This window comes from Trichoderma camerunense (genome assembly GCF_050948025.1).
Source record: "Trichoderma camerunense strain CBS 138272 chromosome Unknown V8C40scaffold_10, whole genome shotgun sequence".
Classification (NCBI taxonomy): Eukaryota; Fungi; Ascomycota; class Sordariomycetes; order Hypocreales; family Hypocreaceae; genus Trichoderma; species Trichoderma camerunense.
The window spans coordinates 1,311,987-1,339,576 of record NW_028145360.1 but is presented as its reverse complement, the minus strand read 5'-3'; the positions used below and the strand labels follow the sequence as shown (position 1 = coordinate 1,339,576).

Sequence of the window (27,590 nt, the reverse complement as noted above, 5' to 3'; positions counted from 1 at the left end):
TTGGTTCAATGATTTCCTTGTTAGATTGCTGCATGTCTTGATGACTGATGCCGGCATTATTGTTTCGGGTACCATAGAATGAACTTGAATGAATTAAATAAAGCTGTCACGGTCATTCATATAGAATAGAATACTGTAGCAAGTACATGTGCTGTACTCTGTAGTCCATCGTGACATGGAGTTGAATCTCTCCAGCTGCTAAGCTCTCCAGTCCATCTCCCGGCTTCTGTAAATGCCCCGTATCAATTACTCCGTAGTGGCTAGGCCGGCAATCTACAAGCGCCGCATGGGCTCCCTCCAGGCCTGGGCTGGGCCTATTATCCATTAGCAAGCAGCCCAGTCCATACATGACGGGACTTCTAATTTCGTATTTGATTAGATTGATCAGCGATTGATCCTTCCAGCATAGCCGTGTGTCTGTATTATTGATCTTTTCCCCTGCATATCATCCATATCACATCACACACTGAGATTACATACGCTCTCTCTTCTCTCCTCCATCATCCATTATCGTCTTTTCTTTTTCCGTCTGGCCACTAAAATCTCAGCGATATTTAGGCCCTTCTTTGCTGCGCCATCCTTCTCCCTCCACTCACATTGCGTAATTCGGCCATGGCACCGCCCGGAGCTGTTATCGATATCTAATCCCCCAACTGCATCGTCAGCTTTGTCTCCAGTTCCTGATCCTCTCTCTCCACCAAGTCTCACCCTCGTCGATCTCTAGATCCGGCTCGTCCCCTCGCCTAACGAGCCGCCAACTCCGAGGACCCCTGGATTTTTTTTTTCGTTTCTTTTTTTGATTGCGTTTTCTTTTTTTCTTATTTCTCGCTTCTGCTCTCCCGCACTCCGCAGTCGACGGCTTCTCGTATTCGCCAATCCCCAGCTTCGGGATCAGCCCTTCAGCCCTTCAGCTCAGCTAGGCGGAAGCGCGGACGACGCTCGTTTCTCGGCTTTCGAATCGACCTCGACCTCGACCTCGACCTCGAGCTCGACCTCTCGTCTCTCGTCTCTTGTCTCTCCAGTCTCAACATCAGTTATTGCCCGTTACATGAGTAGTGACGATCCACCAACCCGCGCAAGGAACACTTCGGCAGCCTCTTCCACGACAACCGCTGCCGCAGTGCCTTTGCGAATGCAGCCCTCCTCCAAGTCGGCAGCCGCGGCGCCCAAGCTCAACAGCGAGATGGAGATGGGCAGCCTGCCAGCGGACGAGCCCGCGCCGGAAAACGACATCATGCAACTGGCCCGCATCGGCGACGTGGCCGGCATGGAGAAGCTGTTCGAGTCGGGCGAGTACGACGCCACCTACAGCGACGACGAGGGCATCACACCCTTGCATGTGAGTTTGAGTTGCGGCTATGAGCCGACCAAGGGCTGAAGAGCTCGAGAGCTGACGCTATTCGCTGCTGCCAGTGGGCTGCCATCAACAACCAGTACGCCATGTGCGCGTTCCTCATCGAGCACGGCGCCGAGCTTAACAAAAAGGGCGGCGAGTCCATTGCCACGCCTCTGCAGTGGGCAGCTCAGCGATGCCATTACTACACCGTCAACCTGCTGCTCCAGCGCGGAGCCGATCCCCTCATTACCGACTCGCAAGGCTACAACACCCTCCACATCTCGACCTTTAACGGCAACGTCCTGCTCATTGTCCTGCTACTGCACCAGGGCATCCCGGTCGATGTGCTGGACAGCTACGGCCACACGGCCCTCATGTGGGCGGCTTACAAGGGCTATCCCCAGCTGGTCGACACCTTTCTGCGATGGGGTGCTAATGTACATGCCACGGACGAGCAGGGCTTCACCCCGCTGCACTGGGCGCTGGTCAAGGGCAACGCCGCCTGCGTTCTCAAGATGATCGAGTACGGCGCCGACCGCTTTGCCAAGACGGACACGGGCAAGACGCCGGCCATTACGGCTACGGAACTCAACACAACGCCGGCATGGCACCGTGCGCTGCGCGAGTGCGGCTATGACGAGGATGGCCATGTCGCAACCCCGCCGTGGCCCGGCGCAAGCTACTTCCTCAAGGACAAGAAGGCCTTTCTCACAAAGTTCCTCTTTCTCTGGCCCTTCCTCATGGTCTTCTCCGTGCTGCTAATCCTGTCCAACTTTCCCTTCTACTTGGGCCTGCCGCTGTCGGTAGGCGCGGCATACGGCCTTCTCTGGGTCGCCAAGCAGGTGCTTGAGTATGCCCCCTCGGATATGCGATCATTTCACAAGACTGTAAGTACTCTGCTCTTCTTGATGTTGGCTTCACATGGGGACATATTGCTAATGTCGTGGGGATGGAACAGCCCTGGATGGCGGGCATCTTTGCCGGATCTCTGTTTCTTGTCGGCCTCAACTGGATTTTGTTCATTCTACCGGCAACAATCGGGTGGTGGGGCGGATCTTCTCACTTTCTCTTGAATGTTGCTTTTGGAGCTGCTTTCGGCTTGACGTCCTTCTTCTACATTGCCTCAATGCGTTACGATCCCGGCTTTGTGCCCAAAATGAATGGCATTGCCGAGCAACGGGCTGTCATTGATGACCTTCTCAAGTCGTGGAAGTTTGACGATTCCAACTTTTGCGTCGTGTGCATGATCCGTACACCCTTACGAAGCAAGCACTGCCGGCGCTGTCAGCGATGTGTAGCCAAGCATGACCAGTACGATACAGCTCCTTATTCTGTTTCAAAGTTTGTGGTTACTAACTGTGTCCGTACAGCCACTGTCCATGGATATTCAACTGCGTTGGCGTAAACAACCACCGCCAATTCTTCTTCTACCTAATCTCCCTAACCATTGGAATTCCCATCTTCGACTGGCTGTTGTATTATTGTAAGATGACTCCATAGCTTGCTCTATCGGAAAAAGTGCTGACCATTCGTTTCAGATTTTGAACAAATCACTCCCTCAGCTTCAGAGACTTGTGCTATCTTTGGCCCATCTGTCTGCAAGTATATCAATGCTGACTCATACTCGCTTTTCCTGGCCATCTGGGCATCCCTCCAGCTTCTGTGGGTGTCCATGCTACTATTTACACAATTCATCCAGGTCGCCCGTGCCATGACCACGTACGAGAATATGACTGGCATCCGTGTCAACACCTCTCTATCTACAGCCTTTACATCCACGGGTGCTCCGCTCGACCCCAACCACCCGTCCCTTTCTGTACCTACGGCACCGGGAGGCGCTCACGCTGGCCACGGCCACGGCCACGGTCATAAGCACGGGGCTGGTCTCTTCAAGCAGTGGAGCCAGCTGCTCGGTGTCGATCCCTTCATCGAGACCATTACCGGCCGCGGCGCAGCTACGACCAAGAACAAGCGCAAGAAGAAGAATCCGTTCAGCAGGGGCTGTGTTACCAACTGTAAGGACTTTTGGTGCGACCCTGCTCCCATCTTTGGCCAGCGAGAAACGGGCCAGGCGAGCCTTGGTGGCGATAAAGTCGACTACACGGCAATGTACGAGACGCCCACTCTTATGAACATTACTGGAATGAGGACCCGCGGCGGGTACGAGGCCGTTGAAACAGAGGAGGTGTAAATCAACAGATATGAGTTTTGACGTTTTATGGCTGGAAAGAGAGAAAAAAGAAAAATACTAATACCGCATTGTAATATGAGCCGATGCAATCACGGCTGGATCTTGGAAGCTCTAGCCTGGTTTGCTTCCCCTTTCTGTTTTCCACTTGTCGTTTCTTCTCTTCTTTTGTGCAATGGAGCCAAGGGTACAAATGCGTGTTGGAGTGTTGTATTATCTTGGATCGGTACAAACTGGGATACTGAGTGATGGATCACTCGAATGACTAACGACACACACTCGGATAGAAATGAGGCAGTCATGAGCCGCATGGCGCTGGAGAGGGATACTGTTGGTTTGCATAGCACTGGAGACTCGTTTTGATAGGCATGATGAGCGTAAGAATGGATAGTGGAGCAATCACATTAATTTGACTGAAGCATCTCGTGGCTTTGTCTATCTATCTTTTGGATATCTCATGGTTTGCTATGCTATCAATACTAAGAAATGTTCTGCCATAAATCCGAAATCATGGTATCATCCATTGCCCCAAGCTCCAGAAATTCATCCAGCCTCTCTATTACATCAAACACAGATACATTCGCCATGGCCTGGTTCTCCCCCCCTGTGCCACTGCCCTCCTTATCCAGATCCACAAACGGCTCCTGTTGATGTAAATGGCTTGCAACAGGCGGCGGAGGGGCGTTGAGCTTGTCTATGGAGAGGAGATTTTGCTTGGTGAGCGCCCAGTCGACAAGATCGAGCGCAATCTTCATAAATGGGAGATCGCGGCATTGTTGGAGAAAGACGATGGCTTGGTGGATGTAGATCCGGGAGCGAGATTTTACAACCTCGCTTTCAGAGGGGCTGAGGACGATTTCGAGGTGTAGTGCTAAGACGGTTGGGCCGATGCTTATGCTGGATTTTGTTTTTGTTTAGTTTTGGAGGACAATATGAATAAAGGTTTTTTAAATGAAAAGGGGAGATAGACAGAGACATACCATGACATTGGAAGCATGGAAAGCATATCATATGCCATGGCCCGTCCAATGATGGCATCAAGCTCATATATCGCTGCTCTCACTGCCTGGGCGGATTTCTTTTGGAGTTCTAGGTCGCGGCCTTCGGATTCCTTTCTCAGGATGCGGCAGAGCATGCTCTCGTAGCGATAACTTGAAGTCATGAGGACCATGTGCCAGATGGAGTCGCTGCGGACGTGGGACGGGCGGTGGACGGGCTGGAGGGATTCGGGGAGGGAGGAGCGCCAGAGATGGAGCTCGGATTGGATGAGGTCGAGAGTTTCGCGGGGATGAGATTTTAAAATAGAGAGACATTTTGTTGCTTTTGAGGAGTTAATAAGGATGATTGATAAAGGAGTCTTGGGGGGGAGTGTATTCAGGGGGTGGGGAGAGTTGGGGGGAATTTTTATATACCTATTCGTGCGAGACGGCAGTATTCTATGAAATACTCGCGTTGCTGCTGTGTTAGAGGCGGGATGAGATGGGCGTAGCATGCTGGGATATCGTCGCCGAGGGATTCGGGGGTTGGGATGGTGAGGACCTCGTTGTCTTCTGCGTGGATCATGCGCATGTTTTGAGCGCCGCCGAGGAGCAGCGTGATGTCGCGGATCTGAAGAGTGAGTTTTTGATTGATTTTTATCGTATGTGTATGGAGTGAATGGGCTTGAACTTACGTAGAGAGCCCACCAGATTCTTTGGTATAGTTTACATGTTGGTGATTCTGACTCTTTGTGTGCAAAGCTGATGACAAATGGTAATACCCCCTTTGTTAGTCTACCACGATCTCATAGAGGCTATGTATTTGATAATGTAAAGATAGATACTCACCTCTTATGCAACCCCATCTTAACGGCCAATCTCACCGCATTATGAATCCAATATCTGAAATCCCGATCAAACGATCCTGTCACGGCCGTCATCCCCAACACAATCGATCCTTGCAGCGACCGCAGCTGGTTCCTCTCACAGCCAAACTGGTACAGCAAACTAGCTCTCGAGAAGTACGTCTCGATGGCCTCGCATCTCTCACTGAAACCGCAAGCTTCGAGCAGCGGCATGGGCGCGTACAGCGCCGCGTTGGCGAGGATGGCTTGCATGAGGAAGAGGGAGAATGAGCCGGATAAGTACGACCTGACGAATTCGACGGGGTCGAGAATAGGCACGTGAGGGTGACCGAGAGAAAAGTAGGCTTGTAACATGGCTTCGCTTTTTTTCAATATCATCATGTTAGAATATACAAAAACATGGCGGATGATGAGTGAGTGAGTGAGTGAGTTTGGTCGTACCAGCTGTGTTTTGAAGGCAAGCTAAACGCCGACTTGTTATTCAAGTACTCCTCATCAAGCGGATCAAGCCCTTGAATAACAACCCGGACCTGCGTCGTCTTCATCTGCGTCTGTCTAGTAGCCATGGGCTTCCTATCCTCCACAACGATGCGCGTCACTCTACTCGACTTCTTTGCATCAACAAGCTCGCTGATGATGGTCATGTAATGCATCTCGCTGTGATACTGAACCAGATCCGGCCCCGTCTGAGACGGTTCTAGCATGATTTCGAGAGAAGGCAGGCTGGATCCCTTTGCGATTTGCTCACATTCCTGCGCAATCATGCAGGTCTCCGGAGTGTGGGCGCCATCTTCGGAAGAGGAGGACGTCTGGCCCAAGTACAGAGGCGGCGTCCAGGATTCAATCTTCTGAGAGGAATTATACCGTCAAAGACTGAATATACGTTGTATGTCGATAGAGAGTGTGTACTTACATGGGGAGTCGTACAGCTGGAGTTGCCTTCTTGCTCGCCATTTCGGCGATTCAAAGTCTCCGTGTCCACCGTGTGTCTCGCTTTGGCAACTCGTCTATCGCCGACATCAAAGAAAATAAGTGGTTAGCAACTCTTCTCAACCAACCACAACTCCGGAATCGGGCAAAGGGAAATGCATATATAATAAATCTCCAGTGTCCTGGCTTTTGAATTCTCCCTTCATCTTCATCCTCTTCATCCTCTTTTCTTACCTCCTCGTCCTAGGTCGTCGAAGTACCCGCACACACGACTCCAAGGCTTCGTCTCCTCTCGTGGCGACGCATCTACTACACGGCAATCCGATCTGCTGCGCATCGCACTTAAGCTTCCGCTCGTGGCAGCGAAGACACGCCTTGATAAGATTTCGTGTCATTTGCTTCTTTTCTTTTCTTTCTTTCAGTCTTTCCTTTCTTTTTTCGTCTTTTGCCAAAGTTTTGTGAGACCCGTTAGAAAAGAGAAATTACTATCCGCGTGCACTCGTAGTATTGAACGAAACACCAGGCCAACGGAAAAGGTCATGGAAGAACTCCGCGGAAAAGGGAACCAGACCAACCAAATAGCGCCCCGCAGAGTCGGGTCGGGGCATGATAGTTGCCGGGAATAGGATAAAAAAGGGAGATGTGGGGAGGCGGCGTTTCGGATGCATTGCCGGCGTTCTATTGAGGATAGGAATTGCGAGATGCTGCAGGATAGGCGATGTTACATTGGCGCGAGGCTTTAGTTGGCTAGGATAGAACGTCACTAAAAACAGCTGACTGGGACTGCGCAAAACTGTTATTTATAGACGGAGGGCGCGAGATAATATGTCTTTCATGTTGTTTGTTTGGAGGGCGCGGAGGCGAGTTGACAGGATGGTATCATGACCTGAGTCTTACACTTGAGAGTTGACAAGCAACCGGATAAGCATGCCAACGTTCTGCAACACCCTGGAACCTCTCTCTGTATGCAAGCTTCTTGGCGGGAGTAAGCAGCCACGTTATAGTCCATCAATGCGCCCCCTTCTTCGGCTGTCGCGAGATAGTAACCCCTAGTTGCAGTTTCGTGTCCGCCTATGGATGACTTGACAGGGTATAGGTTCCGTCTGACACTTGACTATTGTTGTCACTAAGAAATGCTAATAATACTAACAAGAATCTATTCTCCTAGAGACTCGGACACTATCCGTTATTACGTGTATTGCTTCTATAAGCTCTTGTACGTGTATCCAACCATTCAATGTTGTCGGGTAAACAACGTGATGCATCCATTATCCGTCAAATCCATACACTCATCAGCCATCCATGTCTAATAATATCATCAAAACATAATCATGCTCAACACTGAAAACGTAACCATATGCAAATCAACCCATCATCACTCATCATCTCTCTCTCCGCTGCCCGCCAAATCCCTCGCTGGTCCACACTCAACAACCCGTCCATGATCCAACCTCAAACACCACGTCGCGTCCTCCACAGCCTCCAGTCGATGCGCAATCGTAATCACCGTGCTCTTAGACAACTCCGACCTTAAGACTCGCTGCACCGTTGCGGCCGTGGCACGGTCAATCGACGCCGTTGCTTCGTCGAGAATGACCAGCCCGCTTCGTCTAAGGACGGCCCGCGCGATGCCTACAAGTTGTCGCTGGCCTTGGCTGAGGTTCTTGCCCGCGGCATCAATCTGCGATTCCAGATTCCACTCGGGTCCGAGAACGCGGTGGATTGCGTTGAGACACTCTTCGTTGGAGAAATCGGCGCCTGGATCGATGTTATCGCGCAGAGTGCCGGGGAATAGGGTCGGATCCTGTTGAATAAACGTGATGCGGTTTCGTAGAGCCGTTCGATCGACTTGAGATAGATCGACGCTGCCTACCTTGAGAGTTCCTTCAAAAGGCGCCTGCGTCATGAGAAGGGCATTGGCAATGGTCGACTTTCCAGATCCTGTACGGCCCAGGACGGCACACGTCGAGCCTCCGGGGATCTCAAACGACACTTTATCCAACACCGAGGGTAAATGGCTGTCGTATTTGAAGGACATTTGCTCGAATCTGACATTGTCACAAGGTCTGGGCCAGTCCTCGGGCGGATCTTGCTCGCCTTTGGGCTCTTCCGGGATCTGGTTCAGCATGTTGACTCGCTCCAGCGAAACGGCATCGAGCTGCAGCTGTGCAAATCTCTCGCAAAGCTGCTGCACGGCAGACATGGCGATGATGGTCTGCGTCAAGACGAAACCAACGGCGCTGGCTGGCATCCTCCGCCAAATCATGAACAGAATCAGCGCGGTACGAGTAACGACGGAGCTCAAGCTGAGACGAAAGTCGAGCCAAAACGCCATGCTCCAGAAGAAGTGGTCCTGCTTCTGAAAGTCGTCGACGGCGTCCAGGTGGCGGTCTTGGAAGTGCTTTTCCACTCGTAGAGCTCGGATGGTGACGAGGCCGTCCTGCATGACGCCGATGTTGGCGATGATGGGCGTGAGATAGCGCATCTCCATGCGGCGGAGGCATCGCGACACGGGCACGTAGATTCTAAAGAAGTAGACGAATAGAATAGCAACAGCGCCGAGAATAGCGAGCAACATCGGCTGGTGAGTTGCAATGGCTACCATGCTCATGACGAGGGCAATCAAGTTGAAGACAAAAGACTCTAACGGCGCCACAATGCCACCGTCCACCATGCCCATGTCGGCGATGAGCCGGTTCTTAAGCTGGCCCGTCGGCGTCGTATCGTGATAGCGGAACGTCGCCCGGCTGACCCTGTCAATGGCACCCTTGAAGAGACCCTGAGCTGCGTTGACGCCGATTCGAGCAAGGAGAAGCTGAGCGGCTGCATATGTCACTATTTGTCCTGCAGAGAGACCAGCCAGTACGAGAAGCCAGGGGAGAGGATGAGAATCTGGCCTGGGAAGGTTCCAGTAGACGCTTTTTGTATCATTTGCGGCAGAATCCGCGCCCCAAGCCTCCAACAGTCGGGCTCTTGATATGTCGAGGAACCGAGATGCGCCGTATGCAAGTCCGAGGAAAACCCAAAGGTGCCATCCACCAGCCTTGATGTATTCGGTATAGACGCTGAGGGAGACGCTTCCCGTCTTGGCCGGCTCTTCTGGTGCGTCCTTGAGCACAGCGATATCCTCAGCGTGAATGTCGTGAGCCGTCTCGGTGTCATCGTGTGCCGTCTTTCCGCTTTCGTGATAGGGGTGCTCGAGCTCTTGCTTGACCTGCTCCTCTGAAAGCACCGTTGCCTGTCCATCAGCAAGGTCAATCACCTGGTCGGCAATACGGAGAACAAGATCATCTCGGTGAGTCACCATGACAATGGTGCGGCCTTCGCCAAGAGGACCTTGGAGAAAGCGGCGGACAATGGCAGTGGCGGTATCGTGATCCAGAGCAGCCAGCGGATCATCAAGGAGCAGAATCCTGCACTGGCTGTAAACCGCTCTGGCTAGGGCTACACGAGCTTTTTGACCACCGGAAAGACCAACGCCGCCTTCTTCAAGCTTTGTCTGATCGCCATCAGGGAGCGAAGCAAGGTCAGGGAGGAGAGCGCACGCATGCAGAACCTGGCGGTATCTCGTAGAGTCAAATGGCTGGTGAAAGACTATGTTTTCTCGTATCGTCTTGTTCTGCAGGAACGGGAGTTGCTGGGCATAGGCTACGGGGACGTCCGGCCTGATGAGATCGCCTTCGTGAAGCTCCATCTCGTTGAGAGCAGCGAGGAGAAGACTGGACTTGCCGGCGCCGACCTTGCCTCTGATGACGGTAAGACCCTTGATGAACTTGAAGCTGAGACCTCGGAGGATAAGCTTGTCAGTTGAAGGCCAGGAGAACGAGGCGTTGCGGAATTCAATGTCTGTGATGCTGCTGGGGCTATTGGAGATGTCGTCTCTGTCGGGCTCGCTCATGTACTTGTTGACTCGCTCAATGGGGATGGTGGCCTTCCAGTAGGCAGAGATGAGATCAAAGGCCTCCTTGACGCTCATTTCCAGTTGAGAAAACAGCTGCAGCGACGGCCAAATGACATCGTTTGGTAGGCCTTGCCGAAGGATGAGGGTGTACAAGGCAATGCTAGCTAGGGGATAAGACGTTCCGCCGGTGACGCTGACGGTAGAAATGGCAGCAGAGACATGGGCGATACTCAGACGCTTGGCCATTTCCATGGCTCGGAATTTCATGATTCTAGTACTCCAAGTGGCCGTCCAGCCGTTGAGCTTGAGGGGACGACTGGCCTCGACGAAGTGGGAGACGGCCTGCGCACGTTTATCGGAAATGGTTGTCCTCTGCCGTTCGAGCTTGATCAGCTTGCGAACCAGCGCCGAATTAATCGTCAAGAACACAATCATGAGCACGAAGCCAATGGCTGAAGGCCAGCCCATGATGTCAATCAGGTACCACATAGTAACAGCGACCTTGATGGGCTGGGACACGAGCTTTGAAAAGTCCCAAAACCGCTGCGAGATTTCATACGTGTCTCCTCGGACCAGGTTGACGACTTTGGCGTTGGAGGCTGGGCCGGTGACTGCTTTGGAGCTCTGCTTGGGAGGGCCAGACATTTTCCAAAGCATTCTGCCAAAGAAGGTCTTGGATTTTGCATCAGGTGCCAGAGTGGCTTGTCCTTGTTCATCTGCGCCTTTCTCTGTCACGTCTGAGCCTGGCACAGCGCGAGTCAGGAGTTTGCCAAAGAGAGCGATGAAGGCCTCTCCGCGAGAGCGCTCATATGCCTTGCGAGAGTACCAAGAGGACGTCGTCTTGCACAGCTGGCGAACGACATCCAGAACCAGCATCACAAGACACCAAAAGGTAGCATCGGCAGGATTGCCGGAATCCAGAGCGTTGTACAGCTTGCTCGTCAGTCGAATGTTGGATACCTCGGCAACTCTCTCGGACACGGCAAGCGACGTGGCAATGGACAGGTCAAGGCCATTGGCCTCGATAAGGCACAAGAGAAGCTTGCCCTGAAGGTCGCGAAAGGCCATGTACAGGCGCGAATGCTGGAACTCGTAGGGGAGCTGCCAGACGTCTTCCTCTGTGATTTCCCTCTTGCGGCAGAGGGCGGCCAGGGGATTGACCCAGCTCATGGTCCAGAAGCGAAAGAGACTTAGATCGTCCTCTGGGCTACGAAGATTGCGCGATGGTTGGCCGCCTGCTTGGCCAATGTCCTTGTTCCCCCACAAAGGCTCACGAAGAGGCATCATGCCGATGAGGATGATGGACAAGAAGCAGAGAGCCATTCTCGCAATTCGAAAGTAATCGAGAGCGTACAGAGTGTGTTCCAGGAACCGGATGGCGTATATGGCGGTGCTAGCACCGAAAATGGCCACATATTGGATCAACAAGAGCCGAGGAGTCTTGGTCGGGCGATCCATCATGATGATGAGAAGAGCAAAAGTCCACGGAATCATTTCCCAGAGATACAAGTAGCGAGTCGGGTTGATGATGACGGGAACAAAAGAGAGGACGACACCGGCAACGCTGATGAGAAGCAAGGGAATGGTCCAGAAGGACCAGAAGCGCCGTTTGAATCCATCGGGCTCGGTTTCTTGGGCAAATGGTCTCAGCCATAGAGGTAGCTGAGCTCTGATGATGTTTCTGCTGATGTAGAGGGTGAAGATGGCGGCGGAGATGACAGAAAGCGCTTGAGTGATTGTAACGTCCATGGCGAGAGAAGGTCTGTGGCCTGGTAGGTGTGGTTTCTGAAGGATGGGAACATGAAGCTGAGGATGGGAATGGGAAGAGGGCGACAGAAGGATTTTGTTCATGTCTATGCCAGCCATGGCGGGATATCCCACCATGTTGAAAAGGTCTCCCATGGTGATGGCGTAGAATAAGGTTAGTCAAGAAGTATAAGAGTATCAACAGACATGGAAGATTCCGAAACAAAGTACAAGAGTAGTAAGTAACTGATATGAGGCGGCTTGAAGCTTTTGAAGAATTGTGATCGCCGATTGATGGGATATCGCGACTATAGCAGCGCGTCGTCAATCATTGAAAGGCACATGTATCTCGGGACATGAATGCATGCAGTAAACGGCTGAATATCCGACCAATTGGAATTGCAGTGAATCCGCCTTGTATTATCAGACGGTAACCAGAGTATGCGTCATTTCAGCCTCTGATTCGCCCCGAGAAATCAACAGCGAGACGCCAATTGGCCATTGTTATGGTGATGAAAGTAAAGCAGACTTGCGGCTGGTTCAGGAACAGAGAGAGTTGGAGTTTAGTGGCGGTGGACAAATGCGTGTGGAGACGGTGGAGAAGGCGTAAGAGGGAGGGTTCAACCGATTTGCTGGAGGTTTTCGGGGGGGACTTTCAAGTAAGCAGAGGTGCACGTGGGTGGTGAGGAGAGGCGATACGATTTCTTGATTCAATGGTTGATGCTTGAAGATTCAATCGATGAATTGATGATGTGTTGAGGCTCAAGAATCTGCAATTGGGCGGATCAACATGTCTGTGAACCAAGACACAGGCAAGACAAGACATTTCCGAAATTCACAACAAATGAATAGAAAGATAAAGACAAAAGCAATTGATTGGTAAAAGAAGAATCAGTTCCGTTTTATTAAAACTCCCATGTCATCATGCATGCTCTCATGACTGATAAAAAAAAGCAGACTTTATATAGCGCCCCTTAGTAACAAAGAATTCCCAGTTTTCCCCTCCGCATCCCCTTTTTTCTTTAAATCATCAAGGCACCGCCAGCAAGGAGCATGGACAGACCAGTCAGGGCGCTGCCCAGGTTGACCGCAGAAACGGACCACGAAGCATGCAGCGCGTTGGCAGCGTTGGAAGTGGAAGCAGCAGCGGCACTGCTCTGAGTGGTTGAAGCCGTGGTGGAAGTCGAAGGCGATCCGGTGCTGGTGCTGTTGGAGGAGCTGCCAGAGGCACTTCCAGACACGAGGGCGGAGAGCTTGGGATCGCTAGCAAAGGACGCAGTGACGGTTGCGTTCTTGCAGGCGCTGGGAGGGTCGACGGATCCGGAGACGAAGTTGGCAGCAACGCACTGTGTTTGTGGTTAGTCTTGATCCTGAGACATTGGATTTCTGAGACATCATCGTCCCATGGCAACACAAGCCTGGAAAACATCAACATACCTGGTAGAGAAGACCGTCAGGGCCATCAGCAACAACGCCGACGACGCCCTTCTTGCCGGCCCAGCTGGAGGGCAGGACGACCTGGGGCTCGCAAAAGTTGCCCAGGCCGCTCTGCTGGACAATGGGGAAGATTTGCTGCCAGCCAGACTCGCCGGTGCCGTCGAGGGTGGCGCGGAACAGCCACGAGGTCTGCGGGTGGGTTGAGCGCATGGCCAGCGAGTCGCCGCCGACGTGGAAGTCGACGAGCTGCTTGGAGCCGGACGAGGTGTCCGGGGTGAAGCCGCCGCAGGGAGAAGTGCCCTCTTTGTCGTCGTCGAAGCCGATGGAGGTTGGGTAGTTGAGGAGGAAATGGGCCGAGGAGACGGAGGCCAGGGAGAGGATAGCGGGGAGGATGGCGGAGGAACGCATCTTGGGCGGTTTTGGGTTGGTGGATGGGTGATGAGAAGAGAAGGTATGAAGATGGAAGACAGACGAGGCAGAGAGAGAGAGAGAGATTGGAAAGCAATTAAGAGCTGAAGAGAGGTGGTTGAGGGGGAGAAGCTTGGCGAGGCTGCCAGCTGTATTTCAACTTATAGCAAACATACGGAGAAACAGAACAGGACAAACTGCAATGCTCCACCAGGGGCCCTTGGAAAGGGAGATGGCGCCACTAAACAATGGGCTCTCCGGACTATGTATGACTACGAGTGGCAGGGGGGCGCAAAGATTGAAACGGTAGCTTGGGTCAAGTTTGAGCAAGATATTTCTTTGCGGCTTCCGGGTGAGACGAGAACGATACGGGAGATTTGATTCGGGTGTTGTGCTTGTGCTTGTACAAGAGTCAAGCTTGTCATTGGGGGGAGACTGTAGCAAACATGGAGGCTGAATCCGTCACGGATGGGTTGAGCAATGTCTCACGGCTTTTGTTAGAAGATCTGCAGAATCATACAGTACTGTACATGCCAAGTACTAACATGACCAACTGCCAAGCAAAAAGAAGCCCCGATTGAGTTACATGCAGTGAATAACAACAAGAATTTACATCAAATATTAAGCATACCGTCTTTCTCCAAATCTTCCAGCCAGTCCAAAAGAGAAAGTCGGTTTCCGGATCCCGAATGGCGGGGAGGCTAAAACAGGGACCAGGCGCACAACCAGCCAATCACACGCATCCGCGTTACCCATCTGAGAGCATTTGAGCAAGTTTATCCAAAGCGTTTGCGGCGGATTATTTTTGGTTGGGAGCAGTTTTGAGGGTTTGGCGTCTTTTTTGAAGCTGAGAGGAACAGGGACGGAGATGGTGCCGGATAGCCTCTACATTTGAAGGGAGAGATTAAATCGATAGTTCAATCTCTCTTGTATGCCCTCTTTGGCTGCAATCAATGTCTTGGACCGGCCTCGTGGCACCCTCGACGTTTGCAACGCTCGCACCTGAAACCACACATCCACTCCGCCTCTTCTAACAAACCGCCAGCTCTTCTTCTTCTTCGACATCGCCAAAAATCAGACACTTCTTTTCTCTTCTTCAACCTTTTTGTATCTTCTTTGTTTTAAGAAACATACTCCAGTAACCTCGGAACCGTCCGCTTCCACGCAGCTTGGTCAGCAGAGCACACAAGCATCTCACACTACAAATACACAACTCGTATACCTTGCTTGCTCCAGCTTTTAGTCCAAACAAAGAAAGAAGAAAAAAACTCCACACCAAAGAACAGTTCAAACCCACCCCCACCTTTGGCTCCGTGAGCGAGTTAATTTGGGTCGTGTTCTTTCTTGTTGCTCCGCCCGCTCGCTCAGACAAACCTGCTCATATTACCTTATACCTTTACCCTCTTTTGCTGTCTTGTCACCTGGATCTCGGAACACGGCAAGGAACAGGTTTGACGTTGTCGTTGTAGCTCTTTTTTCGCACATACAAGAAGAGTAGTAGAGCGACTACGAGCAAGGAAAGGAGGATTTTTCCGTCTTTGTCGGTTTTGATAGCTCGAGACGAAAAATGCATGGTTGAAAGGCGCCAGGTCTCTCACACTTACTCACCATTGACTTGACATTTTGCTCTCTACCCTTCGTTTGGTTCTCATCATCGTATCGCTATAGATAGATATTCGTCGCATCTTCGCATATCTTCTCACAGTCTCTCTCTCACCATGGATGGCATGGACATGAGCGGCACTGGCATGACGGGCATGGGCTCCGATGTCAACCACCGCTTTGCCCGCGCCTACTGGTACATTACAGCAACCGTTGTCGGATCGTTGATGGTGGTTCGAGGCGTCAATCATGTCGGCGCAGTGAAGAGGTATGTGAATCCATCCATCTATACTCTACTCTACTCTACACTCTAGATACACTATATCATCATCATATCCCCCCTCTTCAACTCTCCCTCTATCAACTCTTCAACTCTCAACTAACTCTTACAAACAGACTCAAAGCTGCTCGTACACAATCATCCCCCCATCCAACCCGTCCCAATGGCCCCCTCTCCCAGTCCTGGGCCACCGCAACCGCCATGGTCCGCGAAATCAGCCATCCCCAGCTCTTCATCCCCCTCCGCCACTTCTCCTGGCTCACGCCCCCTCCCCTCGGCCGCGTCCTCGTCCTGCTCTGCTACTGGGCCGTCATCATCTACTTCATGACCTGGCATTCCATCGTCCACGACGTCTACTTCTGGGAGCGCATCGGCTACCGCAACGCCTGGGTCACCCTCACCCAGCTCCCGATGCTCTTCCTCCTCTCCACCAAAGTCAACATCATCGGGTTTCTCATCGGCACGAGTCATGAGCGTCTCAACTGGCTGCATCGCTGGGTGGCCCGCACAATGTTCGTCACTTGCACCGTCCACGGCTTCAACTTCTGGACCGAGTGGGTGCGCGCCGACTTTGTCGAGCTCGAGCTGGACGCCATGCCCATGGTCAAGTACGGCCTCGGCGCCTGGGCCATCCTGCTGTGGAACGTCGTCGTCGGCTTCGTGCCTATTCGAAGGATCGCCTACGAGCTCTGGGTAGTGCAGCACGTTGCCGCGTCCATCGTCATGCTGGTGCTCGTTTACTTGCACATTCCCACCAACGCCCGCTTCCTCTTCTGGCTGGCCGTCTCGTTCCTCGTCTTCGACCGCGCCGCTCGCTGGGCGCTTCTCCTGTGGCAGAACCTGCGCGTCAAGGCCGGCGGATCGGCTTGTCAGGGGCGGAGGCGAGTTGGCCATCAGATCCTCGCCCGGGCTGTAGGCGACTCAACCACCGTCGTCACCATCAAGGACGTCCACTTCGACTGGGCTGCCGGCCAGCACATTTACCTGTGGATTCCGCGATTGGGCCCCCTCGAAGCCCATCCTTACACTATTGCCTGCGCGCGCAAGATGGAGGGAACCTGCTGCTGCAACAGCATCCAGCTGATCCTGCGCAAGCACAAGGGCTTCTCCAAGCGCATCCACGACTACGCCTCCAAGAACCCCGAGGCCTCACTCATCGGATTCCTCTCCGGCCCATACGGCACGCCTCCCCGCTGGGACATTTACGAGACAATGGTCCTCATCGGCGCCTCAACCGGAGCGTCCTTTACTCTGCCTCTTCTCGAAGCCGCAGCTCAAGCAGATTCCGTGGGTTGCGTCAAGCGAGTCGAAGTGCTGCTCGTTGCCCGAACATTCAAGGAAATCGAATACTACGTCCAACGCGCGCAAAAAGCAGGCGAAACTCTCGTCCAAAAGGGCGTCACCGTCAACGTCCACGTCGCCATCACAAACTCCGCCCTCGGCACCGACGGCCTCCCCCTCTCCCGCAACGACAGCAGCGCCTCCCGCATCTCTGCTGTCTCCGCAGCAGCCAGCAACACCAGCTCCGAACTCGACGACGACATTAAAGGTGCCGCGAAATCCTGCTGCTGCGACAACAAGGACGCCAGCGCCGCCACCAGCAGCGAAAAGGCTCCTCCGTCAAGCCTCCCCGTCATCCGCGAATACACCACCCGCCCTAGCATCGAGCAGCTTATCCGACAGCCTGTTGAAGCCGCCTATGGCGAGACGGCTGTGGTGGTCTGCGGAGGTCCTGAGATTGTGGCTTCGACGCGCAACTGCGTGAGCAGGCTGAGCGATGAGCGGGCTGTGCACAAGGGGACTGGTGCGCAGGGCATCTATCTGCATGTCGAGGAGTATTCGTTCTAAAAGGGATGTTTGTTTTACGAGTAATGACGGGATTGTGCATATGGAACAGGAATATATATCATATGGGAGTTGGCGGCGTAAATTGTAAAAGTCTAGAATTTTATTTAGACAAATCAGGGCATAGGTACCAAGGATAGTTCAGGGGAACTAGCATAAGTAGCGATGAGAAAGAACATATATGATACAAAAAACTGTCTTGTAATTTCGATGATGAATATGATTGATATTAATTATTAGTTGTAGGTATACATACGGCACTAGGTGTAGGTAAGGTTGGTAGTTTAGTTGCTGTGACATGATGTAGAATACATTTCGACATGACTCAATCAAGTCAATAAATATCCAGAAAACAATCATTGTAGCTTCGCGCAAGCGCAATATGCAGTATTTCCAAGATATACACAACCCTCGTGCCCCCTGAGAGAACCCAAGCCTCTCGTTGTTGTCGTCATCGTCATCGTCATCGCCATGGATTAAAATGTGTTATACAAATGGTGAAAATTGCGGGCGAAGGAAAAAAGAAGAAAATGGTCGCCATGATACAGTCTCAGTGAAGTCTGTAGACGAGGCCCAACTGTTGTCGATATTTGCAAAGCCGTGGTGTGTATTTGTACATGCAGTGCAAGAGTAATTCATCGCAATGCTTGCTCTACAATGAGCCGTTGGCGAGCCTGGCATCGCCAGTGCCCTCCAACATCGACTCGGCCTCGGCCTCTTGGTTGTCCTCTGGCCCACTCGACTCGGATCGGTCGTCTTTCTTGATCCGATAGACGACAAACTTGTACATGCTGCGCAGCAGGCAGTAGAGCCAAAAGAGGTTGAGGGCCTGCAGCGAGGCCAGCAGGACAAAGGTGATGATGTTGGAGATCCAGCACTTGTACTGCTGCGTCTCCCAGTTGAGCTCATAGGGGCCCACGGTGCGGAACTCGGTGAGGACGGAGTAGAGGATGCGAAGATTGATGTAGTGACGGAGATAGCACCACACGATGATGTTGGAGACGTAGACAGGGACCACCAGCGGGCTGTCGATGTAATGAAGCGACTTTGACAGCTGTTGAGGAAATGTTTGTTAGTATCATTTATACAGAGGAGAAATGAGATGAGATGAGATGAAGATGATTGTCACACGTACTGCAAGAAACACATCGCTAACGTCATGTGTAATGTAGACGGCAACGCCCATGTGCGTAAAGTGGAAGCGGTAGCTCAGCCCAATGAGCGCCAGCGTCACCACATGGTGCGCCACCAGCTCCTTGTAGTCCTTGCGCGGCTTCTCGAAGCCAAGAAGCATCACAATGCCCTGCTGCGCCCAATACGCCGCCTGGAAGAGGTAGTAGAACTTGAAGGCAGCCTCGTGAGAGCGGTGCGGAAAGTCCTCGTACATGCCGGCCGTGTTAAAGTACCAGACGGGGCTACGGCTCATAACATATATACCCGCCGGGCCCATGCAGCTAAAGTAGATGGCTGTGTACATTTGCTCGGCGAAGCGCTGCTGCTTGCCCTTGCTCTTGATGCCATTGATGCGGCCCAGCGGGATGAGCAGCTCCTGCATCATCAGCTCGCGGGTAAAGGACAGCACCACTGTGTAAAAGGACACAAAGGCAACGTCCCAGAGCCCCTTGCCATAGTGCACGGGCAGCGTCGGGTCGAGATAAGCCTTTGGATTCGGCTGCTTGTACGACAAAAAGATGAAATGGCTGACGGGGTTGGACTCGGTTGGATTGACGGCATAAGCGGCAGCAAAGGTGATGAGCAGCATCAGGGGAATGGCCCAAGTGTTTCGCACGGAGAAGCGCGCAAACCGTCTCAGCAGAGACCGGGCCTTTCGCCGCTTCTTGCGGTCCGTCGAGAGGCGCGAGGAAGAGCCATTGGGCGTGGCAGCGGAAGTTTCGGTAGCTCCGGAAAGCTGCTGATGCTGCCTCTGGCTGAGGTTCTGGGATTGACGTTGGCGAACAGCCTGAGCTGGTGAGGAGGAGCTGAGCAACGGAGCGGCGTCGAGCCGAGCCATTGCTGCGAGAAAAGACCTAACGGAGGTGATGTAAGCAAAAAAAAAATTAAAGGAGAGAAAAAAAGGGTTGAAGGAGAAAAAGGAAAAAGAAAGTCTGGTGATGGTGTTGTGGAGGGAAGTTTCGTGGCAGCACATGCCTTAAAAGGGACAAGGTCGCGGGGTGGTGTGCCCGAAAAGTGACTTGTACGGTACTTAAAGCTTTTCAGGCTAGGATGAGCTGAAACGGGCGTGCCAGGCAAGCTAGAGTCAGTTAGAGCCAGCTAGAGCCCGTTATGGGCATTAGCTTCTAGTGGGGAGACGGGCGCCTGAAAGTACCAACGTGGTATCCCGGAATGGCTGGCAGCTCTGATCAAGTACCGGCTGCTGCTACAGCGAAGTCCCGGCCCGACAGAGAAGCGCCCGATGACGTCTTTGGACAGCCAGCCCTGGATCCGGGAATTTTGGTGCAAGATTTAAATCCAATCAAGAAAAAGCCATCAATCCATTCCATATCACAGTCAGAATGCTTATTGTAAGTCCACTATAATTACCTGTAAAACTTTCTCTCTTCCTAGGATCTACTGCCCTACAATGCTATCGTTAGGGTGTCAATACCATCAATGCTTCCCATCACATGCTTCTACTGGCTAGCTGAGCTAGACCCGCTGCTTGTGGGATCAACATGGACTGATCCAATGCTTTTCAGGGTTCAAGACGCTAAAATCGCCCTTTTTCAGGGCCATCACGATGCTAGCGATGGGCATCTTGGTGCTCCTGGCTAAAATCGCCCCTAAATCACGGCTGCACGGGTTCCGCGGGCTCGGGCTCCCTCAAAGGATCAATAGGCACGATCCTTTCGACTGCCGCGACTGCTTGCATTCGGAAATTATTCGATGTTATCTCCACAAGCTATGCTCTATCCTGTATTAGCAGCTGCTGAACCGGTGTGGCTCTCGGGGTTGCGGGTGGTGGCTATCGCCGGTTTGTAGTCTCGAATAATAAGGTAGGTTATAGAAGATCTTGACGAGGACACATGTACACTCATAAACAACTACCTCGATGATTGTGCTAACACTCAGTACTCTAGAACCTATATGACCCCTCTTAAAATCCATCTAGAACATCATGGACCGTTCCATGCCATACAAAAAAGTTCATATCCACCAGCTCAATATCTGGTGTCAAACAACATGAAAGGCCGTTTCTGCTTCGCAGTTCAGGCTCACTGGTATCAAAACCGCGTAAATCAAACCATGCCAAGCTTACCCAAACTCCCAGAATCCCTTATTCCGTCAAATCATCCGTAAAAACAACAGACAACCAAGAATGCATTCAGGCATTCAGGCAGTCCATCGACGCGAGGCATCAAGCCGGTTGAGAAGCTCCTTGTGCTCACTCTGACCATGCAGATACAATCCGCTCGAAATGGCGTGTGTGCGTCTATGGTGGCACTCCCAACCATTTAGACCGCCTTTGTCCGCCTGTGGTTCGTTTCCCTTTCTCATGACTTTTTCCTTTTCCGCCAGCAGTACCTTGAGCTCTGGCTTGGCCTCGTACACAGTCCGGGCCCAGTAATCGAAATTCTCAAACTCCACCGGGTCTCTTCCCTCAAACTCGGTCATCTCGTCCTCGCCGACGTCGCTACGAATATCGTCGGCGTTCTTGCCGCTGAGGACTCGCACTGCGACCTTTAGAATGGCGTAGGACCAAATCACCATGAGGCCCTGTAGAGCAATGAGGAACGTAAAGAAGCCGAAGAAGATGGTACTGTTGGCGCAGATCATGCCTTGTGGCGAGTGAAATGGCTCGAGTAGAGTCCATCCGGTGGTAGACTGGGGCAGAGGGCCTTGAAGATTTGCCATGGATCCTTGAAAGCAATAGTGTGGCACGAGGCTAGTGTCGTAGTAAACACTGTATATGACCATGAGGAAGAATACATGGCGAGTTGCGAGCCAGATGACGACAAAGACGCCAAAGAGGCAGTCGCAAAGCTTTCTGTAGCCCAGGTATTTGGCGCACTTGGCGAGCTGCAGACAATGTGTTAGCAATTATCTTCTCTGGAAAGGAGAAACAGGAGGCCTAGACGTAACTGGAAAGATGAGATCGACAACATCCATGATGATGAGAGTCAGGTTGCCAACGCGCGTGAAATGGTACGAGTACGAGGCGGTAACCAGCCAAATGGTGGCAAAATGATGAATAATTGTCAACCAGTAGTCCTTGCGCTGCTTCTCAATGTGGACGACGAGCATCTGCTGAAGCCAAAATGCCAGCTGCGTAAGAAAGTAGAACTTCATGATTCCGCTAATCTCGCGGCTGGGCCAGCCGGTCCAGAGCTCGGTCATGTTGAGATAGTAGGGAGAGGTGTACCAGATGTACTACCGATGTCAGTTAGCCGGTTATAAAAATAACAGACAGATACAAAGATGGGAAATGAGGGACGTACAAGACCAAGTGGCCAAAAGACGGAGTAGTGGATAATGTTCCATGCCTGTTCAGAAAAACGAGCCACGTCTTTCTTCTTGGAGATGCCGCCACGTCGCGCCAGAGGGCAAAGGATAAAGCTCATAACAGCATGACGCAGACCAGTGAAGAGGACGACAAAGAAGGCGATGAAATACTCGTCATTTCCGCCGTTTGCATACAGTCCAGTGTCGGGGTTGTAGTAGGAGAGCTCGAAGAAGGGCCTCGTGTAGACTCGAGATTTGGGGATGATCAAGTGGCTAAGAAAGAGGAGGGCCAAGAGATTAATTGCAACGGCTGGTTATCCTCAACGTCAGTATTCTAAGTCAATTCAGTGGAAGGGGGCTCATGATGGCGGCTCACGGGTTTGACTATCGACGAGCGTCTGCTTGACAGTGCGGCATGGGATTGTCCGGCTCCTATACCTCATGACAACCTCGTGCACATTGTCGCGGACAGGCAGCTCGATGGGGATCATGGGATCCTTGAGGGTAGATTTTATTGTTGGAATGCCCTTGGGGTCGTTGGCATAGCCGACATAGTCGTCCGCCGTGTCATCTATCTTATCGCCCATCTTCGGTGGCTGGATGATGATGGTAACGAAGAATCAAGCACTCTCTGCAGATGATTAAGATTTGTTGTGAATGTTGCTGAAAGAGGGAAGAATCGGCGCGATTCCTAGATGATAAAGGATAGATAGAATCAAGGTTTGGTTCAAGTCCAAGATAGAGTCAAGTGTTGTTGGTTCGTCTCTGCAAGATGCGTAGTGAAAGTTTCCGAGATGTTATGATGAAATCTCTGCTTCCTCTGTGCAAGGAGTATTGGTGAAATGGAGAAAATAAATACATAATAAACTTGATGGAAGAATCCGCAACTTGGTCGCCTGGACAGCTGGAGAGTGGGTTCAACGGCTGCCTCAATCTTGGTATTTCACTTTTTGGCCGTTTGCCAGATCCACCTCGCCAGAGTGAATGTATCTACCGTTGCTCTGGGCGAGCAGACAAGGCTTGGCGTATAAAGTATAAGATTTCAGCCCCGGGGGTTGGGTAATTGTCTTGGGCTTCGGCTGGTGGTCCGTACGATTCGGTAAGGGTTTGGTGACAAGCAACGAATAGTGAAGTGATGCGGGCAATCTTTTCGATTCGTGAACCCATTGAAATGGAAACCTGATGAAGGAGATAGGAGGAACATCTCCAAGCCGTGCCTGTTGTGACGACGCCATCGTATTCCCCTCTCCTAGGTGAGGATGTGATGGGCCTTGCACATCTTGTATATGGAGTTTGTGATGATTGGCGTGATTATACTCGTCATGTAGGGCCCATTCGAGTTTGCTGCGAGCAGATAGTTTGTTTAAATACCTCACCGAGTCCCATGATGAGGTTTAAGCTTTGCAGTGCATCAGGACAACGTACATGTACACATGCGCACATCACGACACGCCTGAGAATTAGGTGCTTGCACTTGAAACTCGCATAATGGTAAAGAGATTCTATATCCATATGCATGTACCTATGTGTGATTTACGGAGCTGACAAGAGCATGATTGGAAGGTAGATGTATCGGGTTCAGACTCTGTTCACCTCTGTGCGACATCCCGATACAACACGCATGTTCACTGCCAACGCCATGCTGCATGTAAGAACAGTCCAGTTTGTCATCGCATACATGCGCCTATTTCGTTTCTATATGTTTATGAGTAACTTTGGCTTTTTGATATTGAACCCAATCTAGTGTCCCGTATCAGATCTATACATTGCTTTTGAACTCTGTACGCTGAGCGACTCTATGCTAATTCATGTGGCGGCGGCAACACAACAAGCCATCAGCCTGGAAATCCACAGCACTAAATGGCGGCCCGGTGCCTTAAATGCGGGTACGAGAAGCCTCCAGTCCATGGCGATCTACGGTAGATGCTGGAGATGAATAGCTGAGTGTACTGTAGCGTCAATTGTTAATGTTTGTTTCAATCTTGATCTTGATCTTGCTCTTGTGCCGTGCCGTGCCGAACCCGGCTTGTGCTGCCACAAGTGAGGATGCCCTCATCGCCGGTACTACTAAACCACCACTGCTTGTACAAACTCGTATTAGTATACTATTATTGAACTCGGGAACCAACACGAACATGGCCACTGCTGTCATCCGCTAAGCATCATCATCTCACGGGCATCCGTGCGTTAAAAAGCTCAGTTCATGTTCCCTCCCTTGCATCCCCGCGCCTCCACCAACACAATGGCAGGGATTTTTGGCTGCATTCTAGGCCCCAAGGCTCAGCGGCTATTCCTCCCCCCCAGCCTCTGTCAATGCGTTTCAGCGGCGTGAATCAAAGTCGAATTGGCATCCATTCCAGACCTCTGATGCTCGTTGAAACTGGCGACTCTAGACTCCCATTTACAGGCAATAATATCACGAGCTTATGTGTACATCCATGTAATACTCTGGAGGGCAAGATTCATCGGAATCTGTCTGCCTTGTCTACTCTACTAGTACTTGTCTACCCTCAATCCCTGTAGATGATCAACTGCCAGACATGGATCCAAGACACGAAATGGCTGCATCGTATCGGCTTGCGTAAAGGCAATCATTTGCTAGTCTGCCCAAGCTGAAAATAACCAGAGACACGAATCAAATCAAGCAGCAAAATGTGCCGCATCGAATCCCGGCCCGTGTAGCCGCCTGGCAATTCATTGGCCCGTTATCCTCAGATGGTCCAAACAACATAATGCTGCTGCCAGCCACCACTTGATTTGTTGTTTACCTATGTCCTTATGTTCCAGGTTTCTTTTTGCTCTCTCCGCCAGTTTTATTCTCATCGTAGCTTAACCCCTCTTCTGCATTCTCTTCTCTTAGTACAGCAGTATCTTATCTCGCTGATTCTCCCTCCAACAAATCAATACCAAAAAAGAAGAGCCCGCTGCATGCAATATTCACTCTCCATCACGCACAGACCCCCTGCATCCATCTGGCCCTTGATTACTTCCGTCATCCGATCCTGCATACGATACGGCATTTCGTGCTTTCGTGCAGACAGACGTGGGAAGCAAAGATTGGGAGGGGAGCTCACGTGGGAAGCAAAGGCGCCAACCATTGACAGCTAATTGATTGATTGCCTGTCCTGTCACTGTCACCGTCACGCCCAGTCACTGCCCTTGCCTGCTCGTCTATTTTCAGCTCTGCCCTTCAGCTCTCCTCTCTCTATTCTCCTCTCTTCATACAACATCCTTCCACCAGTGCCAAGACACATCACATCAGCCCTGCTTCTTCTTCTTCATCTTCATCTAGATCTTCATCTACATCATCTTCTGAATCATCTATTTCTTCCACCCATGTCGACTCCATTCATGAAACCATCGTGAGCATCTGGAGATTGGCCTGCTGTTGTGCTCTCTTCCACTCTTCTATTTTTACCACCACCAACGATTAAACATCTCCGCTTTCCCACGGCCCCAAATGACAAGAGGCTACTGTCCAAGCGCCTATGGCATCGTTCAGATGGTTGCCCGCGCGGTGGGCTGGATGACGAGCGTCACGACGTTGGTGATTCTGGCATTCATCATCAACCAATGGGCAGACAAGGGCGGTGCTATTGCCGCTGGCCTCGTCGGCGTGAGTTGTTCTTTAATCCTCCAATTCAATTGCCAGCATCATTGTCATTGGCTGTCCTAACCTAACCTTTACTCCAAATGCTGCAGTCCGCCATCGCCATCCTCAATGACTCGTGGATCGTCGTCGCCAAGCTCGATCGTGCCCTGGGCTTCAACCCACTCTCGCCCGCCCGTGCGCTCCTCCATGATCTCTTCGCTCTGGCCATTTCGCTCGGCGGCATCGTCATGATTATATTCTCGCGCTACACATACCAGGCCGATGGCTTTGCAGCTCTCGAGAGCGATTCATCGCCTCAAATCACAGGCTCGGCGGGAGAAACCGACGTCATCAGCCGAGAGGGCTTTTCGCAGAATAAAATGCTGTCTGTTGCGGTGTGGATGCTCACAGCTGTGGTGTGAGTATTGCCAGGCACTCACTCTCATCCTGCATCGCGGTCGCTGACTGGAGAAATAGCATATGGAGATTTATATTCATCGTTTGGGGCGGATTTGAGTGTTTTTTCGAGTTCCGACACATCCACCACACGCCACCTCGGCGACGAGAGCGGCGAGAAATGATTCAGGTCTAAAGATGGCCTAGATGGCTAAACACAAACACATTGATGCATTTATCTGGCGTTTAACGGTTGACATTACTGGAGTTTGGAAGGATTTACAGGGTACATGTTTGGTGCTTTGGCTGGCAAGGATGGTGGATTTTATGTTGTACACATCAAGCAGTGGCTGATATACCCTCATGTGATATGAAGAAGCGCTCATGGCTATGTATTCATTTGTCAAGCCCTCAAAACCGACAGCGCGCACAAGGAATTCTGAAATAAACAAGACAATTGATTTGTCAAATACCGTCTCAAGACCGATTTCGATTCATGGCCTCCACCATCATCACATTATTGATCCATCGTCTATACAATCGCGCAGAAGAAAAAAAAAAAATATCAACTACTCCACAGAAGGCCCTCTTACTCCTGTCTTGTAATTTTTGCTTGCCTGCCGTTGATGAAATAATACAGCGGTAGAAACAAGATGGAGCAAACCACACTCACACCCGTAGCATACAGCTGCCACAGAAAGACCAGCAGCGGCCCCAGATACGGCAGAACAAAGGCCACAAAGTCGTTTGTCTGGTACAAATCTTCTTGGCTGGCAATGTAGTATCTCAGCCTCTCCTGTCCCGGGCCCGCCAGAGCAGACGAGTTTCGACCGTCGGGTTGGTATTTCGGCGCCAATTGGCCCGGCTCAGATGAGGATCCTTGGGTGAGGCGCAGGACGGAGAGGAGTTTGACGGATGAGCTGTGGAAGGGGACGAACCAGATGGAAAATGTCTGGCGGATGGAGACGTAGAGGGTGTTGTTGCGCTGATCGAAGACTGTGTGGCAGCTCCAGGTTAGCAGAAGGGCGAGGAAGACAATATGCGCGAGACATGGGCACACCGCTCATTCCTTGCGACAAAAGACCTAACTTACCAGATGAATCGACGGTGAGCTCAATTTTCGGGCTCATCGTGCGATACCAGCGATAGATTCCCAGGATGAGCCATCGCGAGTCCAGATCCCTGGCCAGCGGAATGGAGCCCTTGGAGATGGACGGGACGCGACAAAAGGGATGGATGAATGCGGCGTTGGAGAGAAAATACGTGTTGAGCGTGTCTTGCTGCTGCTGCGGCGAGCCCTTGGTGAGGGTGTTGATGACGGCGGCGATTTCTTGGACTGGAGAATTTGCAAGATTGATTTAGCTATGAGCACTGAAGGAGAGGAAGAGGGTTTTGTGGTGAGAAAGTGAAATACCTGGATTCTCCATGATGCTGCTCTGGTGGTGTTTTTTTTGTTGTTGTTGATGGCGAATATTAACACAGATTGGTGGAATTGAGATGTAAGTTGCATGTGAAAAGTGCAGATGCCGAGTCTATGATTTATTACGACGTCTCAGTATTTCGCTTGATTTTCCTCGGTTTCAGGGATCTGATCCTGCTTAGCCCAGAAACATGGAACCGCGCAATCACATGCAAAATCGCGGCCA

At 51.6% G+C, this 27,590-nt stretch overlaps 9 protein-coding genes across 9 annotated transcripts; 3 read left to right on the top strand and 6 right to left on the bottom strand.

Moving 5' to 3' along the window:
• The first annotated feature begins 351 nt into the window (after positions 1–351).
• Positions 352–4,163, top strand: V8C40DRAFT_247365 (ankyrin repeat domain-containing DHHC palmitoyltransferase family protein). Its single transcript, XM_083216307.1, has 5 exons — positions 352–1,339; positions 1,414–2,223; positions 2,295–2,647; positions 2,707–2,819; positions 2,875–4,163. Exons 1-5 carry the CDS (start codon positions 1,049–1,051, stop codon positions 3,525–3,527), a joined length of 2,220 nt encoding a protein of 739 aa, XP_083072807.1. The 5' UTR covers positions 352–1,048; the 3' UTR covers positions 3,528–4,163.
• Positions 3,572–6,321, bottom strand: V8C40DRAFT_279891 (fungal specific transcription factor domain-containing protein; the record flags this gene model as incomplete). Its single annotated transcript, XM_083221306.1, has 7 exons — positions 3,572–4,421; positions 4,511–4,844; positions 4,937–5,132; positions 5,197–5,263; positions 5,351–5,728; positions 5,809–6,215; positions 6,295–6,321. The coding sequence occupies 7 exons, from the start codon at positions 6,319–6,321 to the stop codon at positions 4,004–4,006; spliced, it is 1,827 nt and encodes a 608-aa protein (XP_083072806.1). The 3' UTR covers positions 3,572–4,003.
• Positions 6,322–7,440: 1,119 nt separating this feature from the next.
• V8C40DRAFT_247358 (uncharacterized protein) lies at positions 7,441–12,529 on the bottom strand. Its single transcript, XM_083216306.1, has one exon. It carries the CDS (start codon positions 12,098–12,100, stop codon positions 7,673–7,675), a length of 4,428 nt encoding a protein of 1,475 aa, XP_083072805.1. The 5' UTR covers positions 12,101–12,529; the 3' UTR covers positions 7,441–7,672.
• Positions 12,530–12,824: 295 nt separating this feature from the next.
• Positions 12,825–14,255, bottom strand: V8C40DRAFT_247356 (copper acquisition factor BIM1-like domain-containing protein). The gene is made up of 2 exons (XM_083216305.1): positions 13,382–14,255; positions 12,825–13,290 (listed from the first exon to the last, which is right to left on the bottom strand). Exons 1-2 carry the CDS (start codon positions 13,787–13,789, stop codon positions 12,967–12,969), a joined length of 732 nt encoding a protein of 243 aa, XP_083072804.1. The 5' UTR covers positions 13,790–14,255; the 3' UTR covers positions 12,825–12,966.
• A 1,252-nt stretch (positions 14,256–15,507) lies between these two features.
• V8C40DRAFT_275286 (ferric reductase family protein) lies at positions 15,508–17,519 on the top strand (the record flags this gene model as incomplete). The annotated part of the gene is made up of 2 exons (XM_083220687.1): positions 15,508–15,659; positions 15,788–17,519. 2 exons carry the CDS (start codon positions 15,508–15,510, stop codon positions 17,517–17,519), a joined length of 1,884 nt encoding a protein of 627 aa, XP_083072803.1.
• Positions 17,520–18,022: 503 nt separating this feature from the next.
• On the bottom strand, positions 18,023–19,620 carry V8C40DRAFT_31152 (TLC domain-containing protein). The gene is made up of 2 exons (XM_083222821.1): positions 18,652–19,620; positions 18,023–18,570 (listed from the first exon to the last, which is right to left on the bottom strand). The coding sequence occupies exons 1-2, from the start codon at positions 19,525–19,527 to the stop codon at positions 18,169–18,171; spliced, it is 1,278 nt and encodes a 425-aa protein (XP_083072802.1). The 5' UTR covers positions 19,528–19,620; the 3' UTR covers positions 18,023–18,168.
• Positions 19,621–20,761: 1,141 nt separating this feature from the next.
• Positions 20,762–22,543, bottom strand: V8C40DRAFT_279887 (longevity assurance proteins LAG1/LAC1; the record flags this gene model as incomplete). The annotated part of the gene is made up of 4 exons (XM_083221305.1): positions 20,762–21,533; positions 21,597–21,884; positions 21,953–22,266; positions 22,333–22,543. 4 exons carry the CDS (start codon positions 22,541–22,543, stop codon positions 20,847–20,849), a joined length of 1,500 nt encoding a protein of 499 aa, XP_083072801.1. The 3' UTR covers positions 20,762–20,846.
• A 2,193-nt stretch (positions 22,544–24,736) lies between these two features.
• On the top strand, positions 24,737–26,460 carry V8C40DRAFT_247349 (uncharacterized protein). Its single transcript, XM_083216304.1, has 3 exons — positions 24,737–25,572; positions 25,659–25,966; positions 26,026–26,460. The coding sequence occupies exons 1-3, from the start codon at positions 25,417–25,419 to the stop codon at positions 26,138–26,140; spliced, it is 579 nt and encodes a 192-aa protein (XP_083072800.1). The 5' UTR covers positions 24,737–25,416; the 3' UTR covers positions 26,141–26,460.
• On the bottom strand, positions 26,262–27,571 carry V8C40DRAFT_247344 (uncharacterized protein). Its single transcript, XM_083216303.1, has 3 exons — positions 27,359–27,571; positions 27,038–27,280; positions 26,262–26,940 (listed from the first exon to the last, which is right to left on the bottom strand). The coding sequence occupies exons 1-3, from the start codon at positions 27,369–27,371 to the stop codon at positions 26,534–26,536; spliced, it is 663 nt and encodes a 220-aa protein (XP_083072799.1). The 5' UTR covers positions 27,372–27,571; the 3' UTR covers positions 26,262–26,533.
• Between the last annotated feature and the right edge of the window lie 19 nt (positions 27,572–27,590).